Here is a 27,732-nt window from a genome sequence, read left to right as displayed (position 1 = left end):
TTTCGCAAGATGTACCCATCTATTTCCCTATAGTCTATATCTTCCATATCCTTTCCAACAGTAAATACTGATACGAAATGCTCGTTTAGTATCTCCCCCATTTTCTGCGGTTCCACACAAAAGCTGTCTTCCTGACCTTTGAGGAGCCCTATTCTCTCCCTAGTTACCCTTTTGTCCTTAAATGTATTTGTAAAACCCCTTTGGATTCTCCTTAATTCTACTTGCCAAAGCTATCTCATGTCCCCTTTTTGCCCTCCTGATTTCTTTCTTAAGTATACTCCTACTGCCTTTATACTCTAAGGATTCACTTGATCTATCCTGTCTATATCCTTACATATGCTTCCTTCCTTTTCTTAACCAATCCTCAATTTCTTTAGTCATCCATCACTCCCTACACCAACCAGCCTTTCCTTTCACCCGAACAGGAATATACTTTCTCTGGATTCTCATTATCTCATTTCTGAAGGCTTCCCATTTTCTACCCGTACCTTTACCTGCAAACATCTGCCCCCAATCAGGTTTTGAAAGTTCTTGCTGAATACCATCAAAATTGGCCTTTTTCTAATTTAGTACTTCAACTTTTAGATCTGGTCTATCCTTTTCCATCACTATTTTAAATCCAATGGAATTATGGTCGCTGGCCCCAAAGTGCTCCCCCACTGACACCTCAGTCACCTGACCGGCCTTCTTTCCCAAGAGGAAGTCAACGTTTGCACCTTCTCTAGTAGGTACATCCACGTACTGAATCAGAAAATTTTCTTGTACACTCAAATTCCTCTCCATCTAAACCCTTAACATTATGGCAATTCCAGTCAATGTTTGGAAAGTTAAAATCCCCTACCATAACACCAATGAGGGGGAGCTCAACAGTAACATTTAGAAAGGGCATTCCAGAGGTTAGGGTGCCAGTAATTGAAAGAGTAGTCATTAATGGTGAAATGGTTAATAAAATTACTGACTCCAAAAGAAACCAAAATTGCAGCAGATATTGGAGGGTTACAGGGATAGGGTTTAGTGAGTAGAGGGAAGGATTTGATACAGGATATTGGCACCTGACTGGCATTGTTTAATCTGTAATCAGTGAGCACGGATATTTAGTGAAGAGCACTTGAAGCTTCTGAGAAGTAGAAGGCAAGTTAAGGAAGGAAAAATGAAAAGTTGCAATTGCTAATTTACTACTGATCAATATTAAATACACTGCTTTAGAATTTTCTAAGAGTGTTACAAATGGGTTTTCACAATACAAATACTTCATGGTGTGCAAATGTTCTGTTAACTATTCTAATTGGAGATGCTAACCTATTTTAAAATAGGTAACAAATTAAATTTAATTAGTTAAACATTTCTACCCTAACATTTCAGTCCAATTTAATTACAATTTCTATTAATGACTTATATTGCTCTGAATAAGATAAATGGGACAAATGAGCTCAAACGGGAGGCAATTTCAAACTTTAAACCTCCAATTAAACCAGAGTTGCTTAAACTATATTTTTCCCCCTCAATAACTTTATAGCTTGGTAACAATTTATGCTTAATTACAAATAAATAATTGTTGGCTAATTCAGAATGAAATAAGTAATAACATTAATTTTGAAACTTTTAAATGTAGTTTACTTAAATATTTGCAACAAGCTAAATTTATGAATGGAAATTCATAACAATCTTATCTAATTGGTTAGATTACAAACCAGCTAAACTATGCATCATCAATGGTCAATTTAGACAGTTGGAGATTGAAGTACAATTTTTAGACATGCTTCATGTATTTAACTGTACTATCAGAAGTGTTTCAAACTTCCTTCAAAAATAATAAAATCACTCACCCGTTTGTCAATCAATACTCCTGAACATATCTTAAAACATTAAAATGATCAACAATTTCATGCTTTAAATTGAACACTGATTCTCAAATGAATAAACAATGAAACTTTCTTTTGCAGCAATGATAAAATAGAAAAAACATTTCTTTTGAAAACACTTCTATGTATTTAAAACAAAATCTTTATTTCCTCTTGCACTTTCAGCTGTTGTGGTTTAAACTGACTGCAGAAAACAGTGAAGCTGAAATCTAGCGCAAAATGTACGCTCTTGACTGACCACAGGAACTTGCATCTTCCTCCACATTTTTCAAGGTTGCAAATAGTTAAGTGCTTGTTCATTTACAATAGTTATCCTAATACATACAACAAAGAATATAATTCAAATCAATGTGTAACTGAAGGAATGAACACCTTTTATTTGGTGGGATGGGGCAGGAATGAATGTCCCAGTACAGTAGATTTATCTTTTGAATTTAAAGCATGGAAGGGTTCAGACCAAATGCATCATTTTCTTCTCATTATTAAAAATTTCAACCCAGTTTTAAAAACAAATGCCTACCAATTTAACAGACATAAGTACCCAAGTTGAATAGTTTGATGGTTGAAGCAGATCACAATGTCATAATTATAGTCAGACAGAGTGAGGATTTAGGGACAGTAAAATTGAGCCAGACTTAAAAATGGACTGCAGGCCAAACTTGCCCATTTCCCAAGTTATTTTGAAATGATTCTCATGGAATTCTCCATGACTACTATATTCAATATTTAGAAGATTCTTTCCAACACAGCTGGGAATCTGATTTATCTCTGTCTCATTTTCTGCCACTCTGAAGATTTAGTTGTGATAGCTCGATAGGAGCTTTTACCCTGCAGTAAATGACCAAAAATGATCATTGTTCATAATAGTTTGTGAACAATGAAACCAGACAAGGCATTTTACTCCATTGAAAACAGAGCCAAGTCAATTTCTCTCATCGTACGGTTCAGCTAGCCACTAAGTAAAATCACTAGCACTTTTATTACATAGCTATTTGGAAGAACATCAGGTGGATACAATTTTATCCATCCACTGAACAGCTTTCATACCCAGTAAAGCACAAGACCACCAGAAACTTTTCACATAATATTGCTCTGTAGACTAAAATAGACAAGATAATTTTAACTCTTTCCTACTTAAAATTACTTACCTTCAATTATGATTTAAATCTCCTTTCCATTCCGGAAATCTTCTCAGGCATAAAATGGATGCCAAGCAGGACCAGCCTTTAGATATATATGACCCCAGCTAAACAGCCAAATACAGGGTAAGGATTTTTTTCCTTTTTAAGTTTGGCACTACTCAGTCACAGAATCAGAAATGTACAGCACAGAAAAAGGTGCATTTGCCCATCACATCTGTACTGGTCAAAAACAACCACCAACTATTCTAATCTCACTAACTAGCACTTAGCCCATAGCCTTGAATGTCTTGACATTGCAAGGGCCCATCTAAATGCTTCACACACGTTATGAGGTTTTCTGCCTCTACCACCCTTACAGGTAGCAAGTTCCAAATTCCCATTACCCTCTGGGTAAGATTTTTCTCCTCACTTCCCCTTTCTACTTTCTGTCCCTTACCTTAAAATCTATGCCCCTGGTCACTGATCCCACCATTATAGAGTAAAAAAGATGTACAAACATAAGCAAATGCTTTGGTCCAACTCATCCACACCAAACAGATATTCTACATTAATCTAGTCCCACCTGTAAGCATTTGGCAGATATCCCTCTAAACCCTTCCTATTTATATACCCATCCAGATGCCTTTTAAAATATTGTACCAGCCTCCATCACCTCTTCTGACAGCTCATTCCATATACATACCACCTTCTACATGAAACGTTACCACTTGGGTCCCTGTGAAATCTTTCCCCTCTCACCTTAAACCTATATCCCCTAATATTGGGCTCCGCAACCCTATTCACCCTATCGATGTCCTTCATAAAAACTTCTGCAAGTTCACCGCTCAATCTCTGACCCTCTGGGAAAACACCCCAGCCTATTCAGCATCTCCAATAACTCAAATTTTTCAACCTTGTCAACATAATTTGTAAATCTTTTCTGAACCCATTCAAGTTTCACAACCTCTTTTCTGCAGCAGGGAGACCAGAATTGAATGCAGTATTCCAAAAGTGGCCTAACCAATGTCCTGTACAGCCACAACATGATCTAACTCCTATACTCAATGCATTGATCAATAAAGTCAAATATACCAAACACCACCTTCACTACCCTGCCAAGCTGCAGCTCTGCTTTCAAGGAACTATGTACCTGCACTCCAAGGTCTCTTTGTTCGGCAACACTCCCCAGGACCTTAACATTAAGTATATAAATCCTACCTTGATTTGCCTTTCCAAAATGCAGCACCTTGCATTTATCTAAATTCAACTCCATCTACTATTCCTCAGCCCACTGGCCCATCTGATCAAGATCCCGTCATACTCAAGAGATATCCTCCTTCTCTGTCCACTACATCACCAATTTTGGTGTCACCTGCAAACTTACTAACTGTACCTCCCATGTTCCTTTCTAAATCATTTATACAAACGAAGAAAATCAGTGGACCCAGCAATGATCCTGGTCCCAGGCCTCCTGTTTGAAAAATAATCCTCCACCACCCTTCTGCCTCCTTTCCTCAAGCCAAATGGCTAATTTTGCATCTGAATGGCTTGTTCTCCTTGGATTCAGGGTGATCTAACCTTACTGACCAGTCCACTGTGCGAAACCTTGTTGCCTCTATTGATTTCAGCAAGGTGTTCAATGTCCACCGCTCTGCTTTCAATCTTCTTTGTCACTTCTTCCAAGAGTTCAATTAAGTTACTGAGACATGATTTTCCTTGCAAATGCCATGTTGACTATCCCTGGTCAGTCCTTGCCTTTTGAAATGCATGTAAATACCGTCCCTCAGAATCCCCTCTATTATCTTACCCATCACTGACTTCAGGCTCACTGGTCTACAGTTCCTGGCTTTTCCTTACCATTTTTCTTAAACAATGGCATCACATTAGCCAACCTCCAGTCTTCTGTCACCCACCCTACCATGGCAATTGATGATACAAATATCTCAGCAAGGTTGGGGGGTGGCGGTGGGGGGTAGGGAGAAGGAGAAAAGAGGTGTTTCCTGTCTATTCCTCTCAATTGAGATATCTCAATCCTGTCCACTCTCAATCTCTTCTGCTCTTAAGGAAAACATCCTAATCTGTCCAATCTCTCCTCTTAAACCTCTTCAGCCCGGGCACCATCCCGATCAAAGCAATCACTCTGCACTCTCTCCCATGCTACCATATCCTTCCTATAATGTGGTTTACAGAATTGCACAATATGCTAACTGTAGCCTAACCAATATTTTTTATACACCGTTCCAACATAACCTCACTGCTCTTAAAACTCAATGCCTTGACTAATAAAAGGCAAGTATAACATATGGCTTAACTACCTGATAGCAACAGACATTGGACGTTACAATGATGGGTGCATGATCCAAGTTAACCTCCAAACAAGGACACCAATGTCAAAATTGTCAATTCTCAACAAATTCTGTTCACTTCATAACATACCAAGAAATGGCTCAAGGTGCCATATCCAGCAAAGATAAGTCCAGACAATAGTTGTAGTGCTGAAGACTTGTTCTCCCAAACTAGCCATCCCATAGTTGATCCAGCATCGCTACAATACCAGCGTTCATTCAATGCAGAAAATTATGGAAATCAAAGTGTTTCAACTTTTGAGCAAAATGGACTAAAAGTACACAACATTAACTGAAAGCCAATGCGAATTGAATTCTAGACGTAAAGAGACCGTAGGTTGGTTGTGAATAAATCTAGTTTTAAAAAAGCAGTTAAAAATATTCAATATCTGGTAAGTGACTATACATTTAAATGACTTCTACCTTTAATGATTCATTAAATAAAATTACTAAAGGCACAAGAAGCAACATGAAACTTCAACAAAAAAGGGAACTGTATGCAAATTTATTTCAGTCAACAGTTATTGCTCCCAGCACCTTTGCTGTGTGTGTTGCTTTGAAAGCTAAAACAAATACATATCAACGTATACACAAACAAAGAGAGAGAGGACTTTGACACTGTGGTCAAAGTTTAATTTTTAGAAAGAGGTTGTGAGGAAACAGGCAAATAAGATTAGGGGAAATAGGTTACTAGCAATTTTTATATTTTGTTGGCATTTGAAATATTTTAAGATGCTCACACAAGTTCATTAGACCTTAATAGTTAGCTGCCCTACTTAACGTTAGGATGTCCTGGATGGCCTAAATAAAGTCTATTCTCTTTATAGAGAAAACTGGATGGTGCTTTCTAAAAATAAACATTAAACGTCACTGTAATACCTTCATTTTAAACAGGAAAGAAAGGAAAAAGTGAAAAGGAGAAATGGGATTCGTACAACAGCATGTTTTCTGTTTCATTTAGCAACCCTGACAGAATACCCCAGTAACTAATTTGTCTAAATGGCCCAGATCTTCTTGTCAATAGCTGAACAGAAGGATGTATCATTGACTCCATTTAAGATGATTTCTTTTGGAACGTGGACCTTTCATGTCAACTCCAGCTTGGATTTATTGTCAAGCAAAGTGAGTAGGCATTCGGCCTATACTGCAGTAAATACACTGAAGGCATAGCCCCCAAGGCCTGTCTTCAAGTCACTGACATGCAGAGTTTTGGACTGGCTCTGGACCAGTCTTTAATCAGTCCCTTCCCCAACCTCAAATCTGGCATGCCTGATATTGGTCAGCCTGTCCACCACAACTAAGATGATGCTTATCACCCTCTTCCCCACCGATAAGAAGAACATGGAGAGTCTGTTAAAAAAGGTTACTATTCTAAAGGGTGGGCAAGAGCATAGACACCTGGGTGGAAATTTATGCAATTCATTTAAGGCACAGGACTGCAAGACAGCTGTTACTGAAACATCATATTCTAGGCTTCATAAATAAAGGCATAGATTGTAAGTACAGGGACGCTATGATTAACTTACACAAGACACTGTTTAGACCTTAATTGGAAGAGTAGTGTGTACAGTTCTAAGTGCCAAAATATAGGAAGGATGCAAACAGACTGAAGCGAGTGCAGAAGAGGTTTGGGAATGGTTCCAGGGTGAGACATTTCATTTATGAGGAAAGTCTGGAGTCAATGAGATAGTCTTCCCCTCTCCAAGGAAAACAAAGAGTTATTAGAAGTTTTTAAAATCATGAGTGGACAGGGACAAACTTCCAACTGGTTAATGGTTTGAGAACCAGAGGGCATAGTTTTAAATTGTTTTGCAAAAGAACAATTTTGGCAGCACGGTGGCTCAGTGGTTCGCACTGCAGCCTCATAGCACCAGGGATCCGGGTTCGATTCCAGCCTCGGGCAACTGTCTGTGTGGAGTTTGCACATTCTCTCAGTGTCTGTGTGGGTTTCCTTCAGGTGCTCTGGTTTCCTCCCACAGTACAAAGACATGCAGGTTAAGTTAAGTGGCCATGCTAAATTACCCATAGTGTTAGGTGCATTTTTCAGAGGGAAATGGATTTGGGTGGGTTACTCTTCGGAGGGTCAGTGTGGACTGGTTGGGCTGAAGGGCCTGTTTCCATATTGTAGGGAATCGAATCAAAATCTAAATCAATCAAAACGCAAAGTCAGAAAAACCCTTTTCCACACAGAGTATTCAGGGTCTGGAATGCACACCCTGGAAGTGTGGTCAAAATAGGAATAATGCCTCAATTGAACCTATTTAAAATAATCAGTCAACATGCACGGGAAACGTCAGGAGTGTGGCACTAGGTTAAAAACGACCAGAGAGCCAGTACAGACAATGGGTTGAATGGTATCCTCCCACACAAACATCCCATCTCCTTCCCAACCCTGGGCATTGTTGACTCTCCCCATAAGGTTGCTGTTAAACAAATTTAAAAAAAAATTAAAATCTAACCAAGGGTGACAAATTTGTGCTAGGGAAGGGTATTAAAAAGGTTACAGAACTGAGACGGATAGATAAATTGAAAGAAGAGATCACCCATGGAATAACTATGTAGTGGAACAAGATACAGAGGTTGCATGGCCTACACCTAGGTTAAAAGTGCTAAATATTCCTCAATTTCTCCCTTAGATTTGAGGACATGTCATCAAATTCACCTCTTTGATCATGTTCTTAATATCACCTTTAGAAAAATGTGGCATTTTACCAAGTTCGCTATTGTGGAACCTGAGGGTATTTTTCCATGTTAGAGATGTTCTATAAATCCAGGCTGTTACTGTTCACTTTTTACACATAGGAGAAACACAGCTTTGAAACAGTGTATTACACATAGCATCAAATGAACAGCTTCCTCCAAGAAATGCATGGATTTACTTTTTTCTCCAGCCAACTGTGGAAATTTTATGGCTATGGCAATTTAAAGGCCTGACTTTCTAATGTGCAACTGGCTTATTTCTTGTTGTTATAAACTTTTGAGACAAACAAGAAAACACCAGAGGGAAATTTCTGCTCTTTATGGTCTCAAAAAAGACAGACAGCAGGGTAGAATAAGACAAGAAGAAATAGGCCATCGAGTCTATTCTGATGTGATAATCTCTACTCCAATTTCCTAGCTTTTCCCTGTAGCACTTGATTCCCTTACCGACTCCAAAAAAAAAGTTTCTCATAGTCTTGAGTGTATTTAATTACACATCCTCAATAGACTTTTGTGGTAAAGAATTCTACAGACTCACTATCCTCAGAAGAATTCCTCCTCATCTGTGTCTTAAACATGCGACCCTTGGTTTTGAAACTATGCCCTCTAGTCCTGGATTTTCCCATAAGGGAAAACAACCATTCTGCATCGAGCTAGTCAAGTCCTCCAAGTGTCTTGTATGCACACTTCAGAGGCTAACAACATTATGGTGAGTAACTCTCCTCCTGACTCCCCCAAATTCTGTCCACCAGGTACAAGGCACAAGTCAGGAGTAAGATGGAATACTCTCAACTTCCCTAGATGAGTGCAGCTCCAACAACACTGAGGAAACTGGACACCATCCAGAACAAAGCAATATCAATATTGTGGCATTACATCCACAAGCATTCACTCCCTCTACCACAGAGGCTCAGTACACATTGCTACTACTGTTGACTCAATATTCAGCAGAAATTTATCTTTAAACACCACTTTCCAAACCCATGGCAACTTCAATCAAGAAGAAAAGGGCAATTGATATGTGGGAGTACCACCAGCTGATTAAAGTTCCCCTCGAAGCCACTCACCTTCCTGACTTGGAAATATATTGCCATTCTTTCACTGCCACTGGGTCAAAATACAGGAATTCCTTCCCTCAAGACACTGTTGGTCAACCTACAGCCTGTGGACCGCAGTAGTTCACCATCATCTTTTCAAGGGCAACTAGGGATGGACAATGAATGCTGGTCAGCCAGCAACACCCATGTCCTACAAGTGAATAGTTAAAAAAAAAACACTTCTCATGCTTTTATACTCCAATGAGTATAGGCCCAACTTATTCAACTTCTCCCCATTAGACATTTCCTCCAGTGTTGGCTTAGTGCACCTCTTCTAGACTGCTCGTTCCAATCCAATATTTCTTTCCTTAGATATCAGGCTCAAAAACCATACCGTGTTACAGCCTTGGTATGACTAACACCTCGTATAGTTTTAGAAAATCCTCCCTTCCATTCCATTCCCTTTGAAATAAAGGCCAACATTCCACATGCCTTCCCTATTACCCAATGAACTAGGAAGTTAGCTTTGTGATTCATTGACAAACTCTCCCAAATCCCTTCATTCTGTAGCCGACTCCATTAAATTTCAAGTTACGATATACAGTATGTGGGAGTATGCAGTTGCTGAATTTTATTGCAAAACAGCCACACATCAAAAACTCAGATGGTATCAGCCGGAGTGTGTTAACATGAATGCTTTGTTGACATGCACTTGTTATGTGCAATAAACACCATTACAGTTATCAAATAAGGCGAGCAGCTTCTGACACTTCTCAATGGCGTGACTTTAAATAAAGCAACATTGTACCAAAGCACACTATTACTGTTCTATTGACACCGGAGGCTGGTTAGCTCTGTGCACTAGACAGCTGGTTTGCAATGTAAGGTGACACCAACAGTGGGAAGGTCAATTCCCACATTGTCTGAGGTTGTCACACCTTCATGACTTTGCCTCTTGTCCCTCACTATGACCTGCACAATAAACTCACCATCAGTCATCTCTCTAACAACAGAACAACCCTCTGGAGCCTAGGGACCACTTTTAAACACTTCCACAAGTCATGGCTGATAAAATCTTTTATTTCATACATGCAATCGAATTGCTCTCTCATAAGCACAATTGAAGATTTAAAACACACTGCTTTGGCACAGTGGTATTCGCAAAGTACACAATTCAAAACAATGTTTTTCCATGGAATATTCATAGAGTTCTGATTTATTGAGGCTAAATTTAGTAACACGATTCTCAGGCATAACTGGTAATGAAATGGCTAACAAAAGTTTTGTTCTCAAAACACCTGAAGTATTATTCATTACTTATTTTCTGATTTGTAAACTATATAAATAATTTCCATAAATTCTAAGAAAGGTATAAAATTTTTATTTAAAGCATATTGGGATTGGTGGCCATCTTCCATAAAGGGTGTTACAACCACAAACCACAGCGGGTATGCAAATATTGCCCTTTACAGGAGTGTTATCAAACAAATTTTGAAATGGAGGCATGCAAGGAGATTTTCAATCTGATGGCCAAAGGCTAGATTAAAGAGGTAATTTATGGAACATTTCAAAAGGAGGAGAGGAAGATGAGATGGGGAAGTTTAATTATCTGGCAACTGGAGTTATGGCTGTCCATGGTGGTTTAATTAAAAATCAAGGATATGCAAGAGACCACGATTGGAGGAACAGAGATATTTCAATGGGTTGTAGCAGTTGCAGTAAATTAAAGGCAGGAAAGGGTGATGCCATGCAACAATTTTAAAGCAAGGATGAGAACTTTGAAAACCATAAGACATAGGAGTGGAAGTAAGGCCATTCGGCCCATCGAGTCCATCGAAAACAATCCAAATAGAGGTCAGCAAGCTGGGTGATGTGTGAATGGGACTTAGTACATTAAAACATGTGTTTTGTACGATCTCAAGGGTAGAGCACAGAAAACAGAATAGCCAAGTTTTGAGGTAATGCAGATACAGTAGAACCTCGATTATCTGAGCAAGACGGGCAGGGAATATTTTGTTCAGATAATTGATCTGATTGTAAACAAGCGGTAATTTATGAGTGCCAGTTATCTGAACATTTCTTGGTTGTCCGGCAATGCACACCTTAATGCCGTTTAACAGATAACCGATCCAATCATTAACAAGCGGTAATTTGAGTAGTTGTTATCGGACATTTCTCAGTTATCCCACAATGCACGCCATTAAGCCGTTTAATTGATAACTGAATACTAAGTTGTCTAATGCCATTTTTACAGAATCGTGAGATCCTGTTCAGATAATCCTAAAGTCGGATAATTGATGTTTGAATAATCGAGGTTGTATTGTGTACACCGAGACAGATAGTTTTGGTCAATGTTGCAGAGGTGGAAACAGATAATCTCTTTGATGGTCCCTGGAGTCACCAATAATTGAACTGCTAGCCAGCAGCCTGTGTGTGTCCAGAAAAAGGAGTCTGGTGTGAACAGGCAGTGGGAGGCCTGAATGTCTAATTTTTCTGTCATGAGATCATTCAAGATTACAAAGAAATTCAAACTAGCGATGTCAAGGAGCCAATCTGTTTGAATTATGAACGAAATTGAAAAGACATGAGAATATTTAGCAGTAGGCAGTGCATATGAAGGATAACAATGCCCATACTATGTTTGCACATTGATAAAACCACAATGGAAAGTGGCTTGCTTTGAACTGAAAATCTCCAGTTGCCTGACAAACATCAGTTGGTTACCCAGAAATTGCAATATTTCAGAACAGTCAAGTAATTAAACCTGGTAGAAGTAGATGTGAGCTGCAAGGGTGAACATACTGGATTAAATCTTCAAAAATAAGCACACATGCAGAACAAAGCCTAGTAAGTATTGTGAAGAAATTGGAGCAAATACAATTATACAAAGTCCTGCAAACCTCCCTCAGGAATGGTATCATCACTGAACCCAAAGATTTTCAAAACAACTGAAAGCAAGAAAGAGCTGTATAAATAGTAGCAGCATATTACCTTTGGCCATGTATTCTGTAATGATGTATATCGGTTCTTCCTTTGTTACCACAGCATTAAGCCGTACCAGCTTATCATGCTGAAGAGACTTCATGAGGTTAGCTTCCATGAGGAAGGCATCCACAGACATGCTGCCCGGTTTCATAGTTTTCACAGCGACTTTGGTATGGTTGTTATATGTAGCTGAAAAAGTTAAATATTTGTCCCATCAGCAAAGTCTGAATTTCAACTTTCAAAGAGAGCGTCAGGATTACTTATTACATTTTCTTCACAGAAACCGTGCTCAACTGACTTCAAGGTTTATCTTAAATTTGGTAACTGCAGATTGCTAGTGTGCATCTTTGAGTCACAGGACATTTTCTTACTTCACTGGGTCTTTGAACTTAATAAACAAATACACTTCCTCCTAGCAAAGGTAACGACAGCTTTTCAAAAAAATTCTTGGCTATTTTCCAGAAATTATTGGAGAACAGTCAAGTTACCATTAGTGCTGCTCTGCAGTTTCCCCTGGAGGAAAACTCCAACCTTCCAGCTGACTTAGAATGCCTGATCCACATCTTTGCATGCACTTTTTTTTCCTCTTTGAAGGGATAGCAGTGAAATGTTGGAAAGATTTATTTTTAAAAATCCTCTGCCTGAAGACAGACCAACCATGGGTAGGGAAAAGGAAGGAAGGTCTGGAATCTATCCCAGCTGGAACAAGGGTCAAATCCAATCCTGTTAGCACCAATCTGATTGACACTGGTAGTCTAGGCAACTGAGACAACTGTCTCCCAACAGATCAAAGCTGCTGTGACAACATACACATTCACACACATGCTATGGATTAGAACTAAGAATAGTGATGATAGCATAGACCCCAGTTTCTTTCCATCACATGGCTGACCAGGAATGTGTCCCACTTTCTCTATTGGTGTATCTTCATAGGATTAACAGGCTGGTCACCAGCTTGTTGACATTGGACATGAGCATTTCTTCCACAGCCAATAAATCGTAGACTAGGGCATAGGATCTTTCACCCAGAAGCAGTGACATTAGTCACTGAGCTTCAACACCTTCTCATTAATGATGAGTGGAGATGATAAATAACTACGAACATACTTTTCTTCCTGTATTCTTGAGTGACGTTGGCATCATTGACAAGGTTGGCATTGTTGCACAATCCTCCTTGCCCTCAAACTAAGTAGTTTGCCAAGTCATTTCAAAAGGGACTGTTAAGAGTCAACCATACTTCTGAGAGCCTGGCATCAGATGTAGGACAGACCAGTTTAAAGAAAAAAAAACAGTAGATTGCTCTTTCTCAAAAGTGCATTAATAAATTAGATGCACTTTCCAATGATTGACATCTGTTACCCAGTTGCCATTAGACTAGCCTTTAATCCCAGATTTAATTGCACTTCAATTTGGTCATCTGCGATGGGAATCAAAGTCAGGACTCCATTCAGCGGTAAAACGCAAGATTCTTTTTCCACAAGCAGAGTTCTTATTAACTCAAAACAACAAAACTTCACAGGGCAACAAGGTATCAGTCTGGAATCAATCAATCAATCATTCTTCACTGCTCTCCAAAAGGCATTATGGTCATAATCAGCTTATACATTTTTAATAATTTTCATTTGTACCTTCTTTAGATTTAAGCAATGTCTTTCAAATATGTGGAAGACATTTTGGTATTTTCCACTATTATTCAGGCAAATCTTTACCCTAAGGAGGGAATTAGTGCAAACAAAACAATGACACAGTAGTCATCGCCCCTGTATTTAAAAAAAAAAGTTGCCCACAGATGCTGAAAAGCTAAAACAAAAATAGATAGAGTCAGAATTGTACAGCATGGAAACAGATACTTCAGTCCAGCTCATCAATTCCAACCAGATATCCTATATAAATCTAGTCCCATTTGCCAGCATTTGGTTCATATCCCTCTTAAACCCTTCCTATTCATAAACCCATCCAGATGCCTTTTAAAAATGTTTACAATTTTGTCAGTTTCCACCACTTCCACTGGCAGCTCATTCCAAACGCATACCACCCTCTTCTTTAAAAAGCTGCCCCTCAGATGCCTTTTAAATCTTTGCCTTCTCACCTTAAACCTATGCCCTCTAGATTTTAAAACAAAAAAAGAACTGAAAGAATAGCTTGATACAGTAACACTCTCCTCCAGCTTAACTCAAGGACAGTCTGAAAATTTGGAGAACTTCACCTCAATGATCTGCTTTGTATTCAGTCAAACAAAGTCTGATAGTAGCCGCATTGGAAGCCATTTCCAAATAATGGATCACGTCTGTTGTTACTTTAAAAACCTTGTTTACAATATAGTTACTGGCATCAGCAGAGGCTGATGATCTCTAGTCTGAGGCACAACCATAAACTCTGAAAAATCAAGGTTGACATTCATTCCAAGAGTGTCATTAAGTCTTTGAGAATAAAATCATAGAAAGCTTACAGCACATAAAGAAGTCACTTTACATGCTGTATGTTAGCAATTTGAGAAGACTTGTAACTCAGGTTGATGGTAAGTTAGCTCGCTGAGCTTGAAGGACTGTTTTCAGACATTTCATCGCCATGACTAGGTAATATCATCAGTGGGAACCTCCAGTAAAGTGCTGGTGGTATGTTCCCACCTCCCTATTTATAGGGTCTTGGTTTCTTAAGGTGGATGATGTCATCTCCAGTTTCTTTTTCAAGAGAAGGTAGGTAGGATCTAAATCGGTGTGTGTATTGATGGAGTTCTGGTTAGAATGCCATGCCTTTAAGTATTCACATGCATGTCTTTGTTTTACCTGTCCTCAGAGGTGTGTGTTGTCCCTGTCAAAGTGGTGTCCTCCTTTGTCTGTATATATAGAAACCAGTGATTGTTCGTCGTGTCTTTTGGTGGCCAGTTGGTGTTAGTGTAGCTTGGTGGTACGTTTCCTGCTAGTTTCTTCAATGTAGTTTTTTTAAAAAAAAATTCTTGCATGGCATCTTTCAGACTGGAGGCCTGTAACCATTAGAGTGTCACAGGATCACTGCTGCATCCATTTATAAAAATGATTTGAATGCGAGCACAAGAGGTATAGTTCGTAAGCTTGCAGATGACACCAAAACTGGAGGTGTATGGACAGTGAAGATTACCTCATTACATTGACATCGTGACCAGATGGACCAGTGGGCTGAGGAGTGGCAGATGGAGTTTAGTTTAGACAAATGTGAGGTGCTGTATTTTGGTAAAGCAAATCAGAGCAGGAATTATACACTTGATGGTAAGGTCCTAGGGAGTGTTGCTGAACAAAGAGACCTTGAAGTAAAGATTCATAGTTCCATGAAAGTAGAGTTTCGGGTGAATAGTGAAAGTGGTGTTTAGTATGTTTGCCTTTATTGGTCAGAGCATCCAGTATAGGAGTTGAGAGATCATGTTGTGGTTGTATAGGACATTGATTAGGCCACTTTGGAATATTGCATGCAATTCTAGTCTTCTTCCTATTGAAAGGATATTGTGAAACTTGAAAGAGTTCAGAAAAGATTTACAAGGATGTTTCCACGACTGGAGGATTTGAGCTATAGGGAGAGGCTGAATAGGCTAGAGCAGTTTTCCCTGGAGCGTTTGAGGCTGAGGGGTGACCTTATAGAGGTTTATGAAATCATGGGGGGGCTTGGATAGGATAAATAGACAAGGTTTTTTCCCTGGGGTGAGGGAGTCCAGAACTAGAGGGCATAGTTTAAGGGTGAGGGGGAGGAAAGATACTAAAGAGACCCAAGGGACAACTTTTCATGCAGAGGGTGAGGAGTGTGTGGAATAGGCTGCCAGAGGAAGTGATGGAGGCTGATACAATTACAACATTTAAAAAGGCATCTGGATGGGTATATGAATAGGAAGGCTTTAAAAGGGATATGGACCAAGTACTGGCAAATGTGACTCGATTACGTTAGGATATCTGGTCAGCATGGACAAGTTGGACCGAAGGGTCTGTTTCTATGCTCTCCAACTCCTGATTCAAAAAAGGGAAAGTACATTTCTGCCATACGCTATCCCAAGCAGAGCCAACTTGGACAATACCAGAGACTTAATGCCTCATTTGGTGGGAGTGTCTCCTGTGTCTCCCAGGCAGTATTATTAATACACAGGGGAACATGGTGGTTTCATGATAAATGTTACTGAGCTTGTAATCAGGAGGTCCAAATAATATCTGGCAACTTGGGGTCCAGTCCCAACATGGTAATTAATGGCCTTTGAAGTGAATTACTGTCAAAAAGTTGGAATTTAAAAGCTCTCAGAAAGAGTGACCATGAAATTACTCACCGATTGTTAAAATCCATCCGGTACAAAATGCATCCAGGGGAGTAAGTCTGCATCCATACCTAGTGAAACCTACGCATGATCTAGACTCTCAATAACGTGGCTAACCCTTGACTGTCCTCGGAAATGGCCGAATGGTCAACTCAGTTAAAAGGTAATTGGGGTTGGGCAACTAATGTTGGCCTTGCAAGTGATATTCTAAAGAATTCAAAAAGAGATGGTCGATATTTCAGAGGTAGAAAGGAGGTAGAAAGCTGGGTCCACTACTATTCATCATTTATATGAATGTTTTGGATGTGAACATAGGAGGTATAATTAGTAAGTTTGCAGATGACACCAAAACTGGAGGTGTAGTGGACAGCAAAGAACGTTATCTCAGATTACAACGGGATCTTGATCAGATGGGCCAATGGGCGGAGAGGTAGAAAGCAGGAGGCTAGAAGAACATAGTAAGCCAGGCAGCATCAGGAAGTGGATAAGTTTATGTTCGAGTGTAACCCTTCTTCAGGACTGTGGGTGGGTGGAAGTGGAATTGCAGATTAAGTGAGGCGGGCAGAAAAAGAGTGGTGAGGTATGGACAGGTGATCACAGGTAGAGGGTACGACCTGGTTAGTCGATGGGAAAAATGACTCCGGTTGGTAGCTGGAAGGGATGGGACAGGTCAGAGGAATGGGAGGGAGGGGCTGGGAAGGGAGTCAGGGGATGGGGAGAGAGGTTATTTGAAATTGGAGAACTCAAATTTTGAGTCCTCCGGGCTAAAGTCGGCCCAGGTGAAAGATATGGGGTTGTTCCTTCAATTTACGGTCTGATTCACTGTGGCAATAGGAGGAGGCCGGGGACGGTCATGTCGGAAAAAGGAGTGGGAGGGGGAATTAAAATGGGCAGTGACTGGGAGGTCAGGCTGACTCCTGTAGGTCCGGCTGAGATGCTCAGCAAAACGTGCCAAGTTTGGTTTCACTGGATGATGTAGAGAGGATCACAGATACGGGAGCAACCAGATACAGTAAACTAGGTTGGAGGAGAGGCAGGTGAACTTCTGTCTCATCTAGGAGGATTGTATGTGGGCCTGGATGGAGGTAGTGTACTGACAGGTTTTGCATCTTTTACAGTTGCAGGGGAAGGTATTGGGGTTCATATTAGATTACAGTGTGGAAACAGGCCCTTCAGCCCAACAAGTCCACACTGACCCTCTGAAGAGCAACCCACCCAGACCCATTCCCCTACATTTATCCCTTCATCTAACACTACGGGTAATATAGCATGGCCAATTCACCTAACCTGCACATCTTTGGACTATGGGAGGAAACTGGAGCATCCGGAGGAAACCCACGCAGACACAGGGAGAATGTGCAAGCTCCACACAGACAGTTGCCTGAGGCAGGAATTGAACCTGGGTCTCCGGCGCTGTGAGGCAGCAGTGCTATCCACTGTGCCGCCCTTCAGTGGGGAGAGTGCCACAAACCAAGGACTGGTAAAAGGACCAGTCCTTGCAGAAGGCAGAGAGAGTGGGGAGGGAAAGGTGTTCTTGATGGTGGGGTCTAACTGGAGTGGGCAGAAGTGCTTAAGGATGATACATTGGATGCGGAGACTGGTGGGGTGGTAGGTGAGGACAAGGGGTCTCTGTCTTTATTCTGTTAGTGTGTAGGGGTGTATGGGGGTTTAGAACAGCAGAATGGGGAGTGGAGGTGGTCTATCTGGACGACAGGGGTCAGGGAAGCACATTCAAAATAGGTGGACACCTACTTTTTTTAAAAACAAACATTCTCTTGCAGGATGTGGGTGTTGCTAGGAGAAACCTAGTGCCTGTTTCGAGTTGCAGTTCAGAAAATTATATTGAGCAGTCTTGACTATAGTCCACATGCTGTAGGCAGAGAGATGGGACAGTAACTGGTGGAATTGGATTTGTCCTGATTTGGGTGCAGAACACACTTGAACAATTTTCCACATGGTCAGGTAGATGCCACTTTTGTAATGTTACTGGAACAGCTTGGCAAGGGATGCAACAGGTTCTGAAGCACAAGTCTTCAGTATTATTGCTGGAATGTTGACAAGGCCTCCCTCTTAGCCTGTTCACATCCTTTTGCAGCCTCCTCACATCTTCAACACAACCTGCCCCCTCCATCCATCTTTGTGCCATGTGCAAACTTAGCAACAGTGCCCTCAAGTACTTTTGTCCAGATACCTAACATATAATGCAAATATTTCTGGTCCCAATAAACTGAACTCCACCAGATGCCATCTTGAAAAAGACCTCTTTATCCCTACATTCTGCCAGTACCTTGTCCTTAACACCAACTTTATTTAAAGTCTCGTGTACAAAGACCTTCTGGAAATCCAAATTGATCACATCCACTGGCTCTTCGATAACTTGCTTGTTACTTCCTCCAAGAATTCTAACAGATGTGTCGGGCATGAGCTCCTCTTGATGAAACCATGCTGACTCAGCCCTATTTTACCATGCACTTCCAAGTACTCAGCAATCTCATGTTTACTACTGGACTTGAAAATTTTACCAATGACTGAGGTCAGGCTAACCAGCCTATAATTTCACAGCTTCTGCCTCCCTCCCTTCTTAAAATTGGGTGTTCTACTCCTGTCCTCTGGAAAGATCACCACCGGTGCCTCCACAATCTACTTTGGCAACCTGGGGTGTGGTCCATCCAATCCAGGTGATTTTTTCCACATTCCAACATCTCAGCTTGTCCTGCACCTTCCTCTTAGTGATGACAACTACACTCACCCCCACTGCCTAGCTCTCGAAGTTCCAGTATGCTGCTGTCTTCAACCGTGAAAACTGATGCAAAGTAATCTAGCTTTGATAGCTTTACCAGATTGACACCTCATTGTTAGGTATGCCTGGTACTGCTGCATGGCAGTAATGTAATGACAAGAACTTGACAGTTCAGGTTCTTGAGCAATAGAAGCCACTGGTGTAATTCTGAGCCTGGAGCAGAACCACACATGACTACTATCGAAATACTGAACGTTAGGGAAATCCAACTCCAAATTTCAGATCTTGACTTTAATTCCAGGACAACCCAGACTTTTATTCTCATTCCATTAAGTGGGCAATGATTGACAGTGATTCAGCAAGTGCACATTATGTTAGTGGTGATCAAGCATTCACGCTGTTGTAAAATGGCAGCTGTCTTGTACTTTAGTCTTTTACAAGCATCTCAGTCATTACAGGAACAATTGTGGTTGCCTTCAGTTGAGTTTTTTGCTTTGTACTTCCTTTAATAGGAGTAAGTCAGAAGCTCAAAAATGTAAGATTATAGGTTTTACTTACCCAACCATACTTCTCCAAATTGCCCAGCCCCAAGCTTTTTATCCAATCTGAGGGAATCTCTTGGAATTTCCCAGGCATCTTTTTCCCATGGTTTCTGAGGCTTTTCGCTGATGCAAGGTTTTGTAAGTTTCTGACACAATCCGTCCCCTTGCTCTGTTGAAATAATTTTTAAAAATTAAGTGAACACATTTTAATTAGAGATTATGGTCATAAAACTTGAGCTAAGATAAGGGGCCATCCATTAAGAAAGTGTCATCACCTCTGTCTTAAGATGGTTACAATTCTTTGAAACGGTACTTGGTGAATGCAGAAGCTTGGGAGTTTTTTTAGGGCAGAAGTAGATATTGTCTTGACAAGCAAGGACCAAAAGATTATTGGGGTAGGTAGATGATGTAGGTCAGCTGACCTTATTAAGCAGATTGAAGGGGTCAAGTGATTTATTCCTGCTTGCAATTCACTCATGGGATGGGGGTGTCACGAGCTAGGTCAACATTTATTACCAATTCCCAATTGCTGACAGGTCAGTTAAGAGTCATTCACATTGCTGTGGATCAACCGTCATGGGTAGGACAAATCAGGCAAGGAGTACAGAGTTCCTTCCTTTAAAAAAAAAGGATTAGTGAACCAAATGGCCTTTTTTTTCTTTGAAACAATCAACAGTGGTTACACCATTCCAGCTTTTTAAAAAGAAACTTTACGTTTCACCATCTGCCACGGTGGGAATTGAACCCACCAACACCCACTGTCAGCCTGAGGCTTTGGATTACTGAACATTACCAATATGTCACCACTTCCCTTCTAATAAGAAGGATCTAAATTTGGACAAGGACAGACCTGTATCTGCAGGTTTTATTTCTCTTGGGTGTTTACGTTACCACTCTGAACAGTCTTTCACATAGTCCATGCTTTTATACCAGGCAGCTTGTATAACACATTACTTTCTTCTATCAGAATATGCATCACATTTACACAGATTTAACCTCCCACAAAACGATTATACCAATCTATTATGCTGCTTGTAAAGTGCCAGATTTTTATTATTGATGTAGCATGCTCTTAACATTAGTAACTAACAGATCTCCTGTATACCTTACAATAAATGTTTCATATGAATATGAACATGCCACTACATAATACACAACACATTAATCTGCCAATACAATTTGTCAGCTTTTCAGGCTATAAAGGTAACAAGATATACTTTGGTCAGCATTCATGAAATGAATGCTCAGGTCAGCAATTGCAGGTCAGAACCATTCATTTTATACACAGATGGCAGATACTCTGGATCCATTGAGTGAGTGTGATGGAGAAATTTAGGCAGGTATTGACAACACCATTCGGTGCTAGTGGTCACCTGCATCAACTATGACCCCTCAGACATTTTAGTAGTGGCACAGTAATGGGTTTTCACAGGAGATTACCCAAGACTAAACACCACATGCCTGTGTGGAATACGTGATCCAAGCACAAAAACTGTAGGATCCAGAATTAGTTTGTTTACAGATTATTAGGAGCAGAACTAGTAATTCAGCTTACTCTAGAACTTAAAATGTAAAATATATTGCTCAGAAACAGAATGGGGGAAAAACCTTATTTTATATTGTTTAAAAACAGAAAACAATAGGTCAGGCCCAGATCTTGCTCGGCTTTACCTTCAACTTGATTCCCATTTGTAGTTCATAAATCATGGAAATGCAGTCGAACCTGGCATTCCTCCATACACTATTTGGCCAGATCTTTGGCCAAACTCATTCCTGCCGACCAAAGAGTCGGTTTCCATGCCGTACATCTCTATTTGTTTAATTTGGGTCACATTTGCACTGAAGAGATGATCAGTAAAGGAATTTCAGATAAATAACTGGTACACAAGGACTCTGCAGCACTAAGCCTGAGGGCATAGAAGACTGTTTCACAAATGTGACAATACTCACTTTTATAATGGCTGACCAGGTTGTTTAAAGTGGTGAATGTTATCCGAGGTGAGATGTAAAAGCCACCATTGTCCAGAGTACGTATTTTGTAATGCTTCACAGTGTCACCCAACGAAGGGTCAAAATCTCGAACAGAGAGAGAATAGCTACCTAAAATTACAAACAAAGGAAGATTTCAAAACTACAAATGCATACCATTGTGACAATCATTTTTCTTAATTTTAACAGTTACTTCATCCAACGACATTTGAAAAATAGAGATGGGTATTAACAGAGAGCTGGATATTACATATTCCCACAAGGTGTGTTTTCAACATGTGAAATGATGAGGGTGCCCAGTCAACCATCTTCCTACCCACTCCCGAGCTCAACCATAAGAGAGCGAGTGCTGAAAAGGACAGTCCATCTTCTTTCTACCCACCTATAAATAAAGAATCAAGGATCATCGGAGCTCACTTTACCCTGATATTTCCCTACTTATGCTTTAAATAATAGTTGGTGTGGACAGGCAGGCAGCCTTTTATTTTCAATACACTCTTAAAACAGGAGGTACGATTCAGAGCGTGCCCTAACTCAGAAGGAAGTAATTCCTTCTTTCCTCCCTTTGAGGTATTTAAAATCAACCCCTCCAAGGTGGCCAGTCTTACTAAATTTGGGATTTGTTGTAGTCCGAGCCATACCATCTCCAGAGCTCTGACGCTGCCAGGGCTTTTGGAGCCGTCAACCAAGTTTTCTGGTAACTTGAGATGTTAGGACTTCCTGCCACTGAGGGGAAGACCTCCCACGATCGAAACAGAAATGTAGAAAACAGAAGCAGAGTAAGGCCATTTGGCCCTTGGAGTCTAGTCCACCTTTCAATATGATCATGGCTCATCATGCAGTTCCATTTCTACTTTTTCCCCCATGCCCTTAGATATAGTTCTTAGGGCTAAAGAGATCAAAGTCCTTTTTCAACACATTTAAATGTCTTGACCTCTACCCCATTCTGTGGAAGAGAATTCTACAGATCCACCATTCACTGGGTGAAAAGATTACCCCTCACCATTCCTAAATGGCCTACCCTAAATGCTTAGATTGAGAACTCTGGCTCTGGACTCTCCAAGGGTAGGAAATACCCTTCCTGTGTTTACCCTGTGCAGTGTTGTTTGAATTTTACAGGTTTACACAAGATACCCCTCCTCACTTTTCTGAATGCCACTGAATATAGTCTCAACAGATCCTGTCTCTTTTGATACATCAGTTCTGCCATTCTGGGAATCAGTGTGGTAAATCAATCATTGCACTTCTTCCATAATCAGAACATCCTTCAGATATGGTGGTCCAAACTGCACACAATACTCCTGGTATTATCCACTAATTTAGCTCACCCACAGCACATTATGGTTATTAGGCAGCCTTGTTTAGAGTGTCAGTCAACTTTCTGTCTGGGGGATAGAACAACCTGTGCCCCACAATCTTCCCTCTGTAATTCCTCAATATATTTCTGTTCTGTGAGCATATGCATACCAGATCAAGGACAGAGACAGAATAGATAGTGCATACTGATGAAATGTTTTGCATCAACATCTTACATTCAAAGTTTTAGAATTAGAATTCCTACAGTGTAGTTACAGGCCCTTTGGCCCACACTGACCCTCTGAAGAGTAACCCACCCTGACTCATTCCCCTACCCTATATCTACCCCTGACTAATGCACCTAGCCTACACATCCCTGAACACTATGGGCACTATGGCCAATTCACCTGACCTGAACATCTTTGGATTGTGGGATGAAACCAGAGCACCAGAGTAAACCCGGGCCGTGGGAGGAAACCAGGGAGAACATGCAAACTCCACACAGTCACCCGAGGCTGGAATCAAACCCGGATCCCTGGCGCTGAGAGGCAGCACTGCTAAACACTGAGCCGTAATATTGCCGATTTCTTGTATAGCAAAAGAAAGTTAGGAATAAGGTTTCTTCTAACCAGGATGTAACAAAAATTATACAGTACATTAACATAGTAAAGTTCCCCTAGTATGTTGTTATTCTAAACCACATTTCAAAATTCTCACCTTTGGTTGTTTCACTGTCTCGTATCATAAACGAGCCAACTTTATTTCCGGATGCCAAAAGCTGTCTCTCTGCATCCTTTCTACTGACACCTTTGAAGAACCATCTTTGAAGAATACACAGCATTGAGTTAGTAAAGAAAACAAAATCTTTGATTATTATTTCACTTTCTTGAATTTCTCAGTATATCCGAGACTACTTAAATGCAATTAATTAAATAGTAATATCTGCAATCAAATTAGTCAACTTCTTGGTATCAAAACGAGGAAAGTGTTTTGATAGTCAGTTGAACTGATAGATGAAACCTTCGTTCAAAATCTCATCTGAATGGTGGTACTCCTTATACAGAAGGTGATCAGTGCTATTCTAAAGTGTACTAGTCTTGGAGTGGACTTCTGACTTACAGGCAAGTGCACACATTTGGTCTGAATTCTGTTGTTTCATTGTGCTAGAATTACAAGGTTTCTTCAGTAAATGATCACATTTAAAATCTTCAAATAGCAATGTGGGCTTTGTGTGAAATCATTTTGCAAAAAGAAAAGGGCAGTACTTTTATTTTAAAAAAATGGGCATAGGCAGCTTTGATGAAAGGTTTATTCAGTACTGTTAACAGTTCCATTGTGAACAGAGTCAGAGTGGTACCGCACTGAAACGGACCCTTCCATCCAATTCATCTGTGCCAACCAGATATCCCAACTTAAAATCTAGTCCCACTTGCCAGCACCAGACCCATCTCTCTCCACACCCTTCTGATTCATATACCCATCGAGACGCGTTTCAAATGTTGCAATTGTACCAGCCTCCACCACTTCCCCAGGCAGCACATTCCATACACGTACCACCCTCTGCGTGAAAAAGTTGCCCTGTGGGTCTCTTTAACAGCTTTCCCCTCTCACCTTAAACCTATGCCCTCTAGTTCTGGACTCCCCCCGCCCCAGGGAAGACTCTGTCCATTTACCCTATCCATTCCCCTCTTGATGTTTATAAAGGATATATAAGGTCACACCCCAGCCTCTGGCGCTCCAGGGAAAAACAGCCACAGCCAATTCAACCTCCCCCTAAAAGCTCATATCCTCCAACTCTGGCAACATCCTTCTAAATCTTTTCTGAACCCTTTCAAGTTTCACAACATCCTTTCAATAGGAAGGAGACTAGAATTGCATGCAATATTCCAAAAGTGGCCTAACCAATGTCCTGGACAGCTGTAACATTACTTCCCAACTCCTGTACTCAATACTCTGACCAATAAAGAAAAGCATACCAAATGCCTTCTTCACTATCCTATCTAACTGCAACTCTACTTTGAAGGAGCTATGAACCTGCACTCCAAGGTCTCTTTGTTCAGCAACACTCTAGGACCTTATCATTAAGTGTATAAGTCCTGCTAAGATTTGCTTTCTCAAACTGCAGCAACTCGCATTTAGCGGAATTAAACTCCAACTGCCACTTCTCAGCCCATTGGCCCATCTGGTCCAGATCCCCTTGTAATCTGGGAGGTAGTTTTCTTCACTGTCCAATGCACATCCAATTTTGAGGTCATCTGCAAACTTACTAACTGTATCTCATGCTCACATCCAAATCATTTATATAAAATAAAAGTAGAGGATCCAGTATCAATCCATGAGGCACTCCACTGGTCACAGGCCTCCAGTCTGAAAAACAACCCTCCACCACCACAAGGGTGGTCTTCTACCTTTAAGCCAGTTCTGTATCCAAATGGCTAGTTGCCTCTGTATTCCATAAGAGCTAATCTTGCTAACTAGTGTTGCATGGAGAACCCAGAGGACCACATCCACTGCTCTGGCCTCACCAATCCTCTTTATTACTACTTCAAAAAAAAACTAAGATTGGGAGACATGATTTCCCATGCAGAATATAATGCTGACTATCCCTAATCAGTCAGCGCCTTTTCAAATACATGTATATCCTGGCCCTCAGGATTCCTTCCAACATGCCCACCACCGATAGCAGTCTCACCAGTCTATTGTCCTTGGTGTGTCCTTACCACCTTTCTTAAACAGTTGGCCAACCTCCAGTCTTCCAGCACCTCACCTCTAACCATCGATGATACAAATATCTCAGCAAGGAGCCCAGTAATCACTTCCCTAGCTTCCCAGAGTACAACTGATCAGAACCTGGGGATTTGTCCACTGTAATGCGTTTCAAGACATCCAGCACTACCTCCTCTGTAATATGGACATTTTTCACCATCTATTTCCCTGCATTCTAGATCTTCCGTGCCCTTCTCTACAGTAAACACTGATGCAAAATACTCATTTAGTATCTCCCCAATCTCCTGCAGCTCCACACAAAGGCTGCCTTACTGATCTTTGAGGGGCCCTATTCTCTCCCTCATTACCCTTTTGTCCTTAATGTATTTGTAAAAACCCTTCACATTCTTCTTAATTCTATTTGTCAAAGCTATCCCAGGTCCCCTTTTTGCCCTCCTGATTTCCCTCTTAATTATACTTCTACTGCCTTTATACTCTAAGGATTCACTTGATCTATCCTGTCTATACAGGACATATGCTTTTTCTTAACCAAACCTTCAATTTCTTTAGTCATCCAGCATTCCCCACCAGCCTTTCCTTTCATCGTAACAGGAATACTGTCTCTGGACTCTTGTTATCGCATTTCTGAAGGCTTCCCATTTTCCAGCTGTCCCTTTACTTGCAAACACCTGTCCCCATTCAGCTTTTGAAAGTTTTGCCTAATACTATCAAAATTAGCTTCCTCCAATTTAGAACTTGAGCTTTTTAGATCCTGTCTATCCTTCATCACTATTTTAAAACTAATAGAATTATGGTCACTGGCCCCAAAGTGCTCGCCCACTGACACTTGTCACCTGCCTTACCTTATTTCCCAAGAGTAGGCCAAGATTTGCACCTTCTAGTAGGTACATCCACATACTGAATCAGAAAACTTCTCTGTACACACTTAACTTCCTCTCAATCGGAACCCATAACACAATGGCAGTCCCAGTCTATGCTTGGAAAGTTAAAATCCCCCTATTACTCTTACCGATAACTGAAATAATCTTACAAATTTCTTTCTCAATTTCCCTCTGACTATTAGGGGGTCTATCATACAATTCCAATAAAGGTGATCATCCCTTTCTTATTTCTCATATCCACCCAAATAACTTCCCTGGATGTATTTCCAGGAATATCCTCCCTAAGTACTGCTGTAATGTTATTCCTTATTAAAAAGGCCACTCTCCCTCCTCTCTTGCCTCCGTTTCTGTCCTTCCTGAAGCATTTGTATCCTGGAACATTAAGCTACCAGTCCTATCCATCCTTGAGCATGTGTTGGTAATTGCTATGATATCCCAGTCCCATGTTCCCAACCAAGTCCTGAATTCATCTGCCTTCCCTGTTATGCCTCTTGCATCGAAATAAATGCAGTTTAATTTATCAGTCTTACCTTGTTTGCTGCTTTGTCCCTGCCTGCCCTGACTCACTTCTTTTCTCAACTGTAGCAGACTCAGATTGATCTCTTTCCTCACTACCTCCCTGGGGTCACCCCAACCATACCTCACACTTTGTTTAAATCCTCCTGAACAGCCCTAGCAAATCTCCCGGTCAGTGTGTTAGTCCTCTTCCAATTCAGATGCAAATCCATCCTTCTTGCACACATCAGTTCTACCCCAGAAGAGATTCCAATGATGCAAAAAAATGTGAATCCTGCTCCCATACACCAGCTCCTCAGCCATGCACAATGCCATTATTCCCTACCTACGCATAGTACATTAACTCCAGGTGATATTGATGAAGCACATACAATCAAATGTGTCTCTCTCTTTCAAACCTAAAACAGCATTTGTGAAATGGAAGAAAAAGAGTCAACAGAGTGTCCTTATAAACTATTTGTATTTACATTTGGCTGCAAATGTGAACATTCTACAGATACTCACTCCTCCATTTCCAATGAGTTATCTTTTGCAAAATAGTTACTGGGTATATAACCTTCTTGATTTGTTGTCAAAGATCTTCCCTGCCACCATTCTCCTTGCCTGAAACATTAAAAAAAAATCCATTACCTTTGCTTGATGCACGAGAGAGAGAGAGAGAGAGAGAGAGAGAGAGAGAGAGAGAGAGAGAGAGATTTATAGACAAGAATGGCAAAAAATT

General features: G+C 40.6%; 1 protein-coding gene across 2 annotated transcripts in view; it reads right to left on the bottom strand.

Moving 5' to 3' along the window:
• The window catches only part of LOC132822957 (tyrosine-protein kinase HCK-like), a 93,405-nt gene that overhangs the window by 29,961 nt on the left and 35,712 nt on the right, over positions 1-27,732 (bottom strand). For both annotated transcript variants that reach the window (XM_060836403.1, XM_060836401.1), the window contains exons 5-9: positions 27,516-27,614; positions 23,605-23,708; positions 21,553-21,702; positions 19,619-19,771; positions 12,057-12,239 (exon numbers count right to left, since the gene is read on the bottom strand). In XM_060836403.1, the coding sequence (XP_060692386.1) occupies positions 12,057-12,239; positions 19,619-19,771; positions 21,553-21,702; positions 23,605-23,708; positions 27,516-27,614 (689 nt within the window). The remainder of the gene's footprint in view (positions 1-12,056; positions 12,240-19,618; positions 19,772-21,552; positions 21,703-23,604; positions 23,709-27,515; positions 27,615-27,732) is intronic.

The sequence above is a fragment of the Hemiscyllium ocellatum genome, chromosome 15, assembly GCF_020745735.1.
Source record: "Hemiscyllium ocellatum isolate sHemOce1 chromosome 15, sHemOce1.pat.X.cur, whole genome shotgun sequence".
NCBI classification, from domain to species: Eukaryota; Metazoa; Chordata; class Chondrichthyes; order Orectolobiformes; family Hemiscylliidae; genus Hemiscyllium; species Hemiscyllium ocellatum.
Note: the sequence above shows the minus strand (reverse complement) of the source record. Positions and strands in the feature narration are given on the sequence as shown.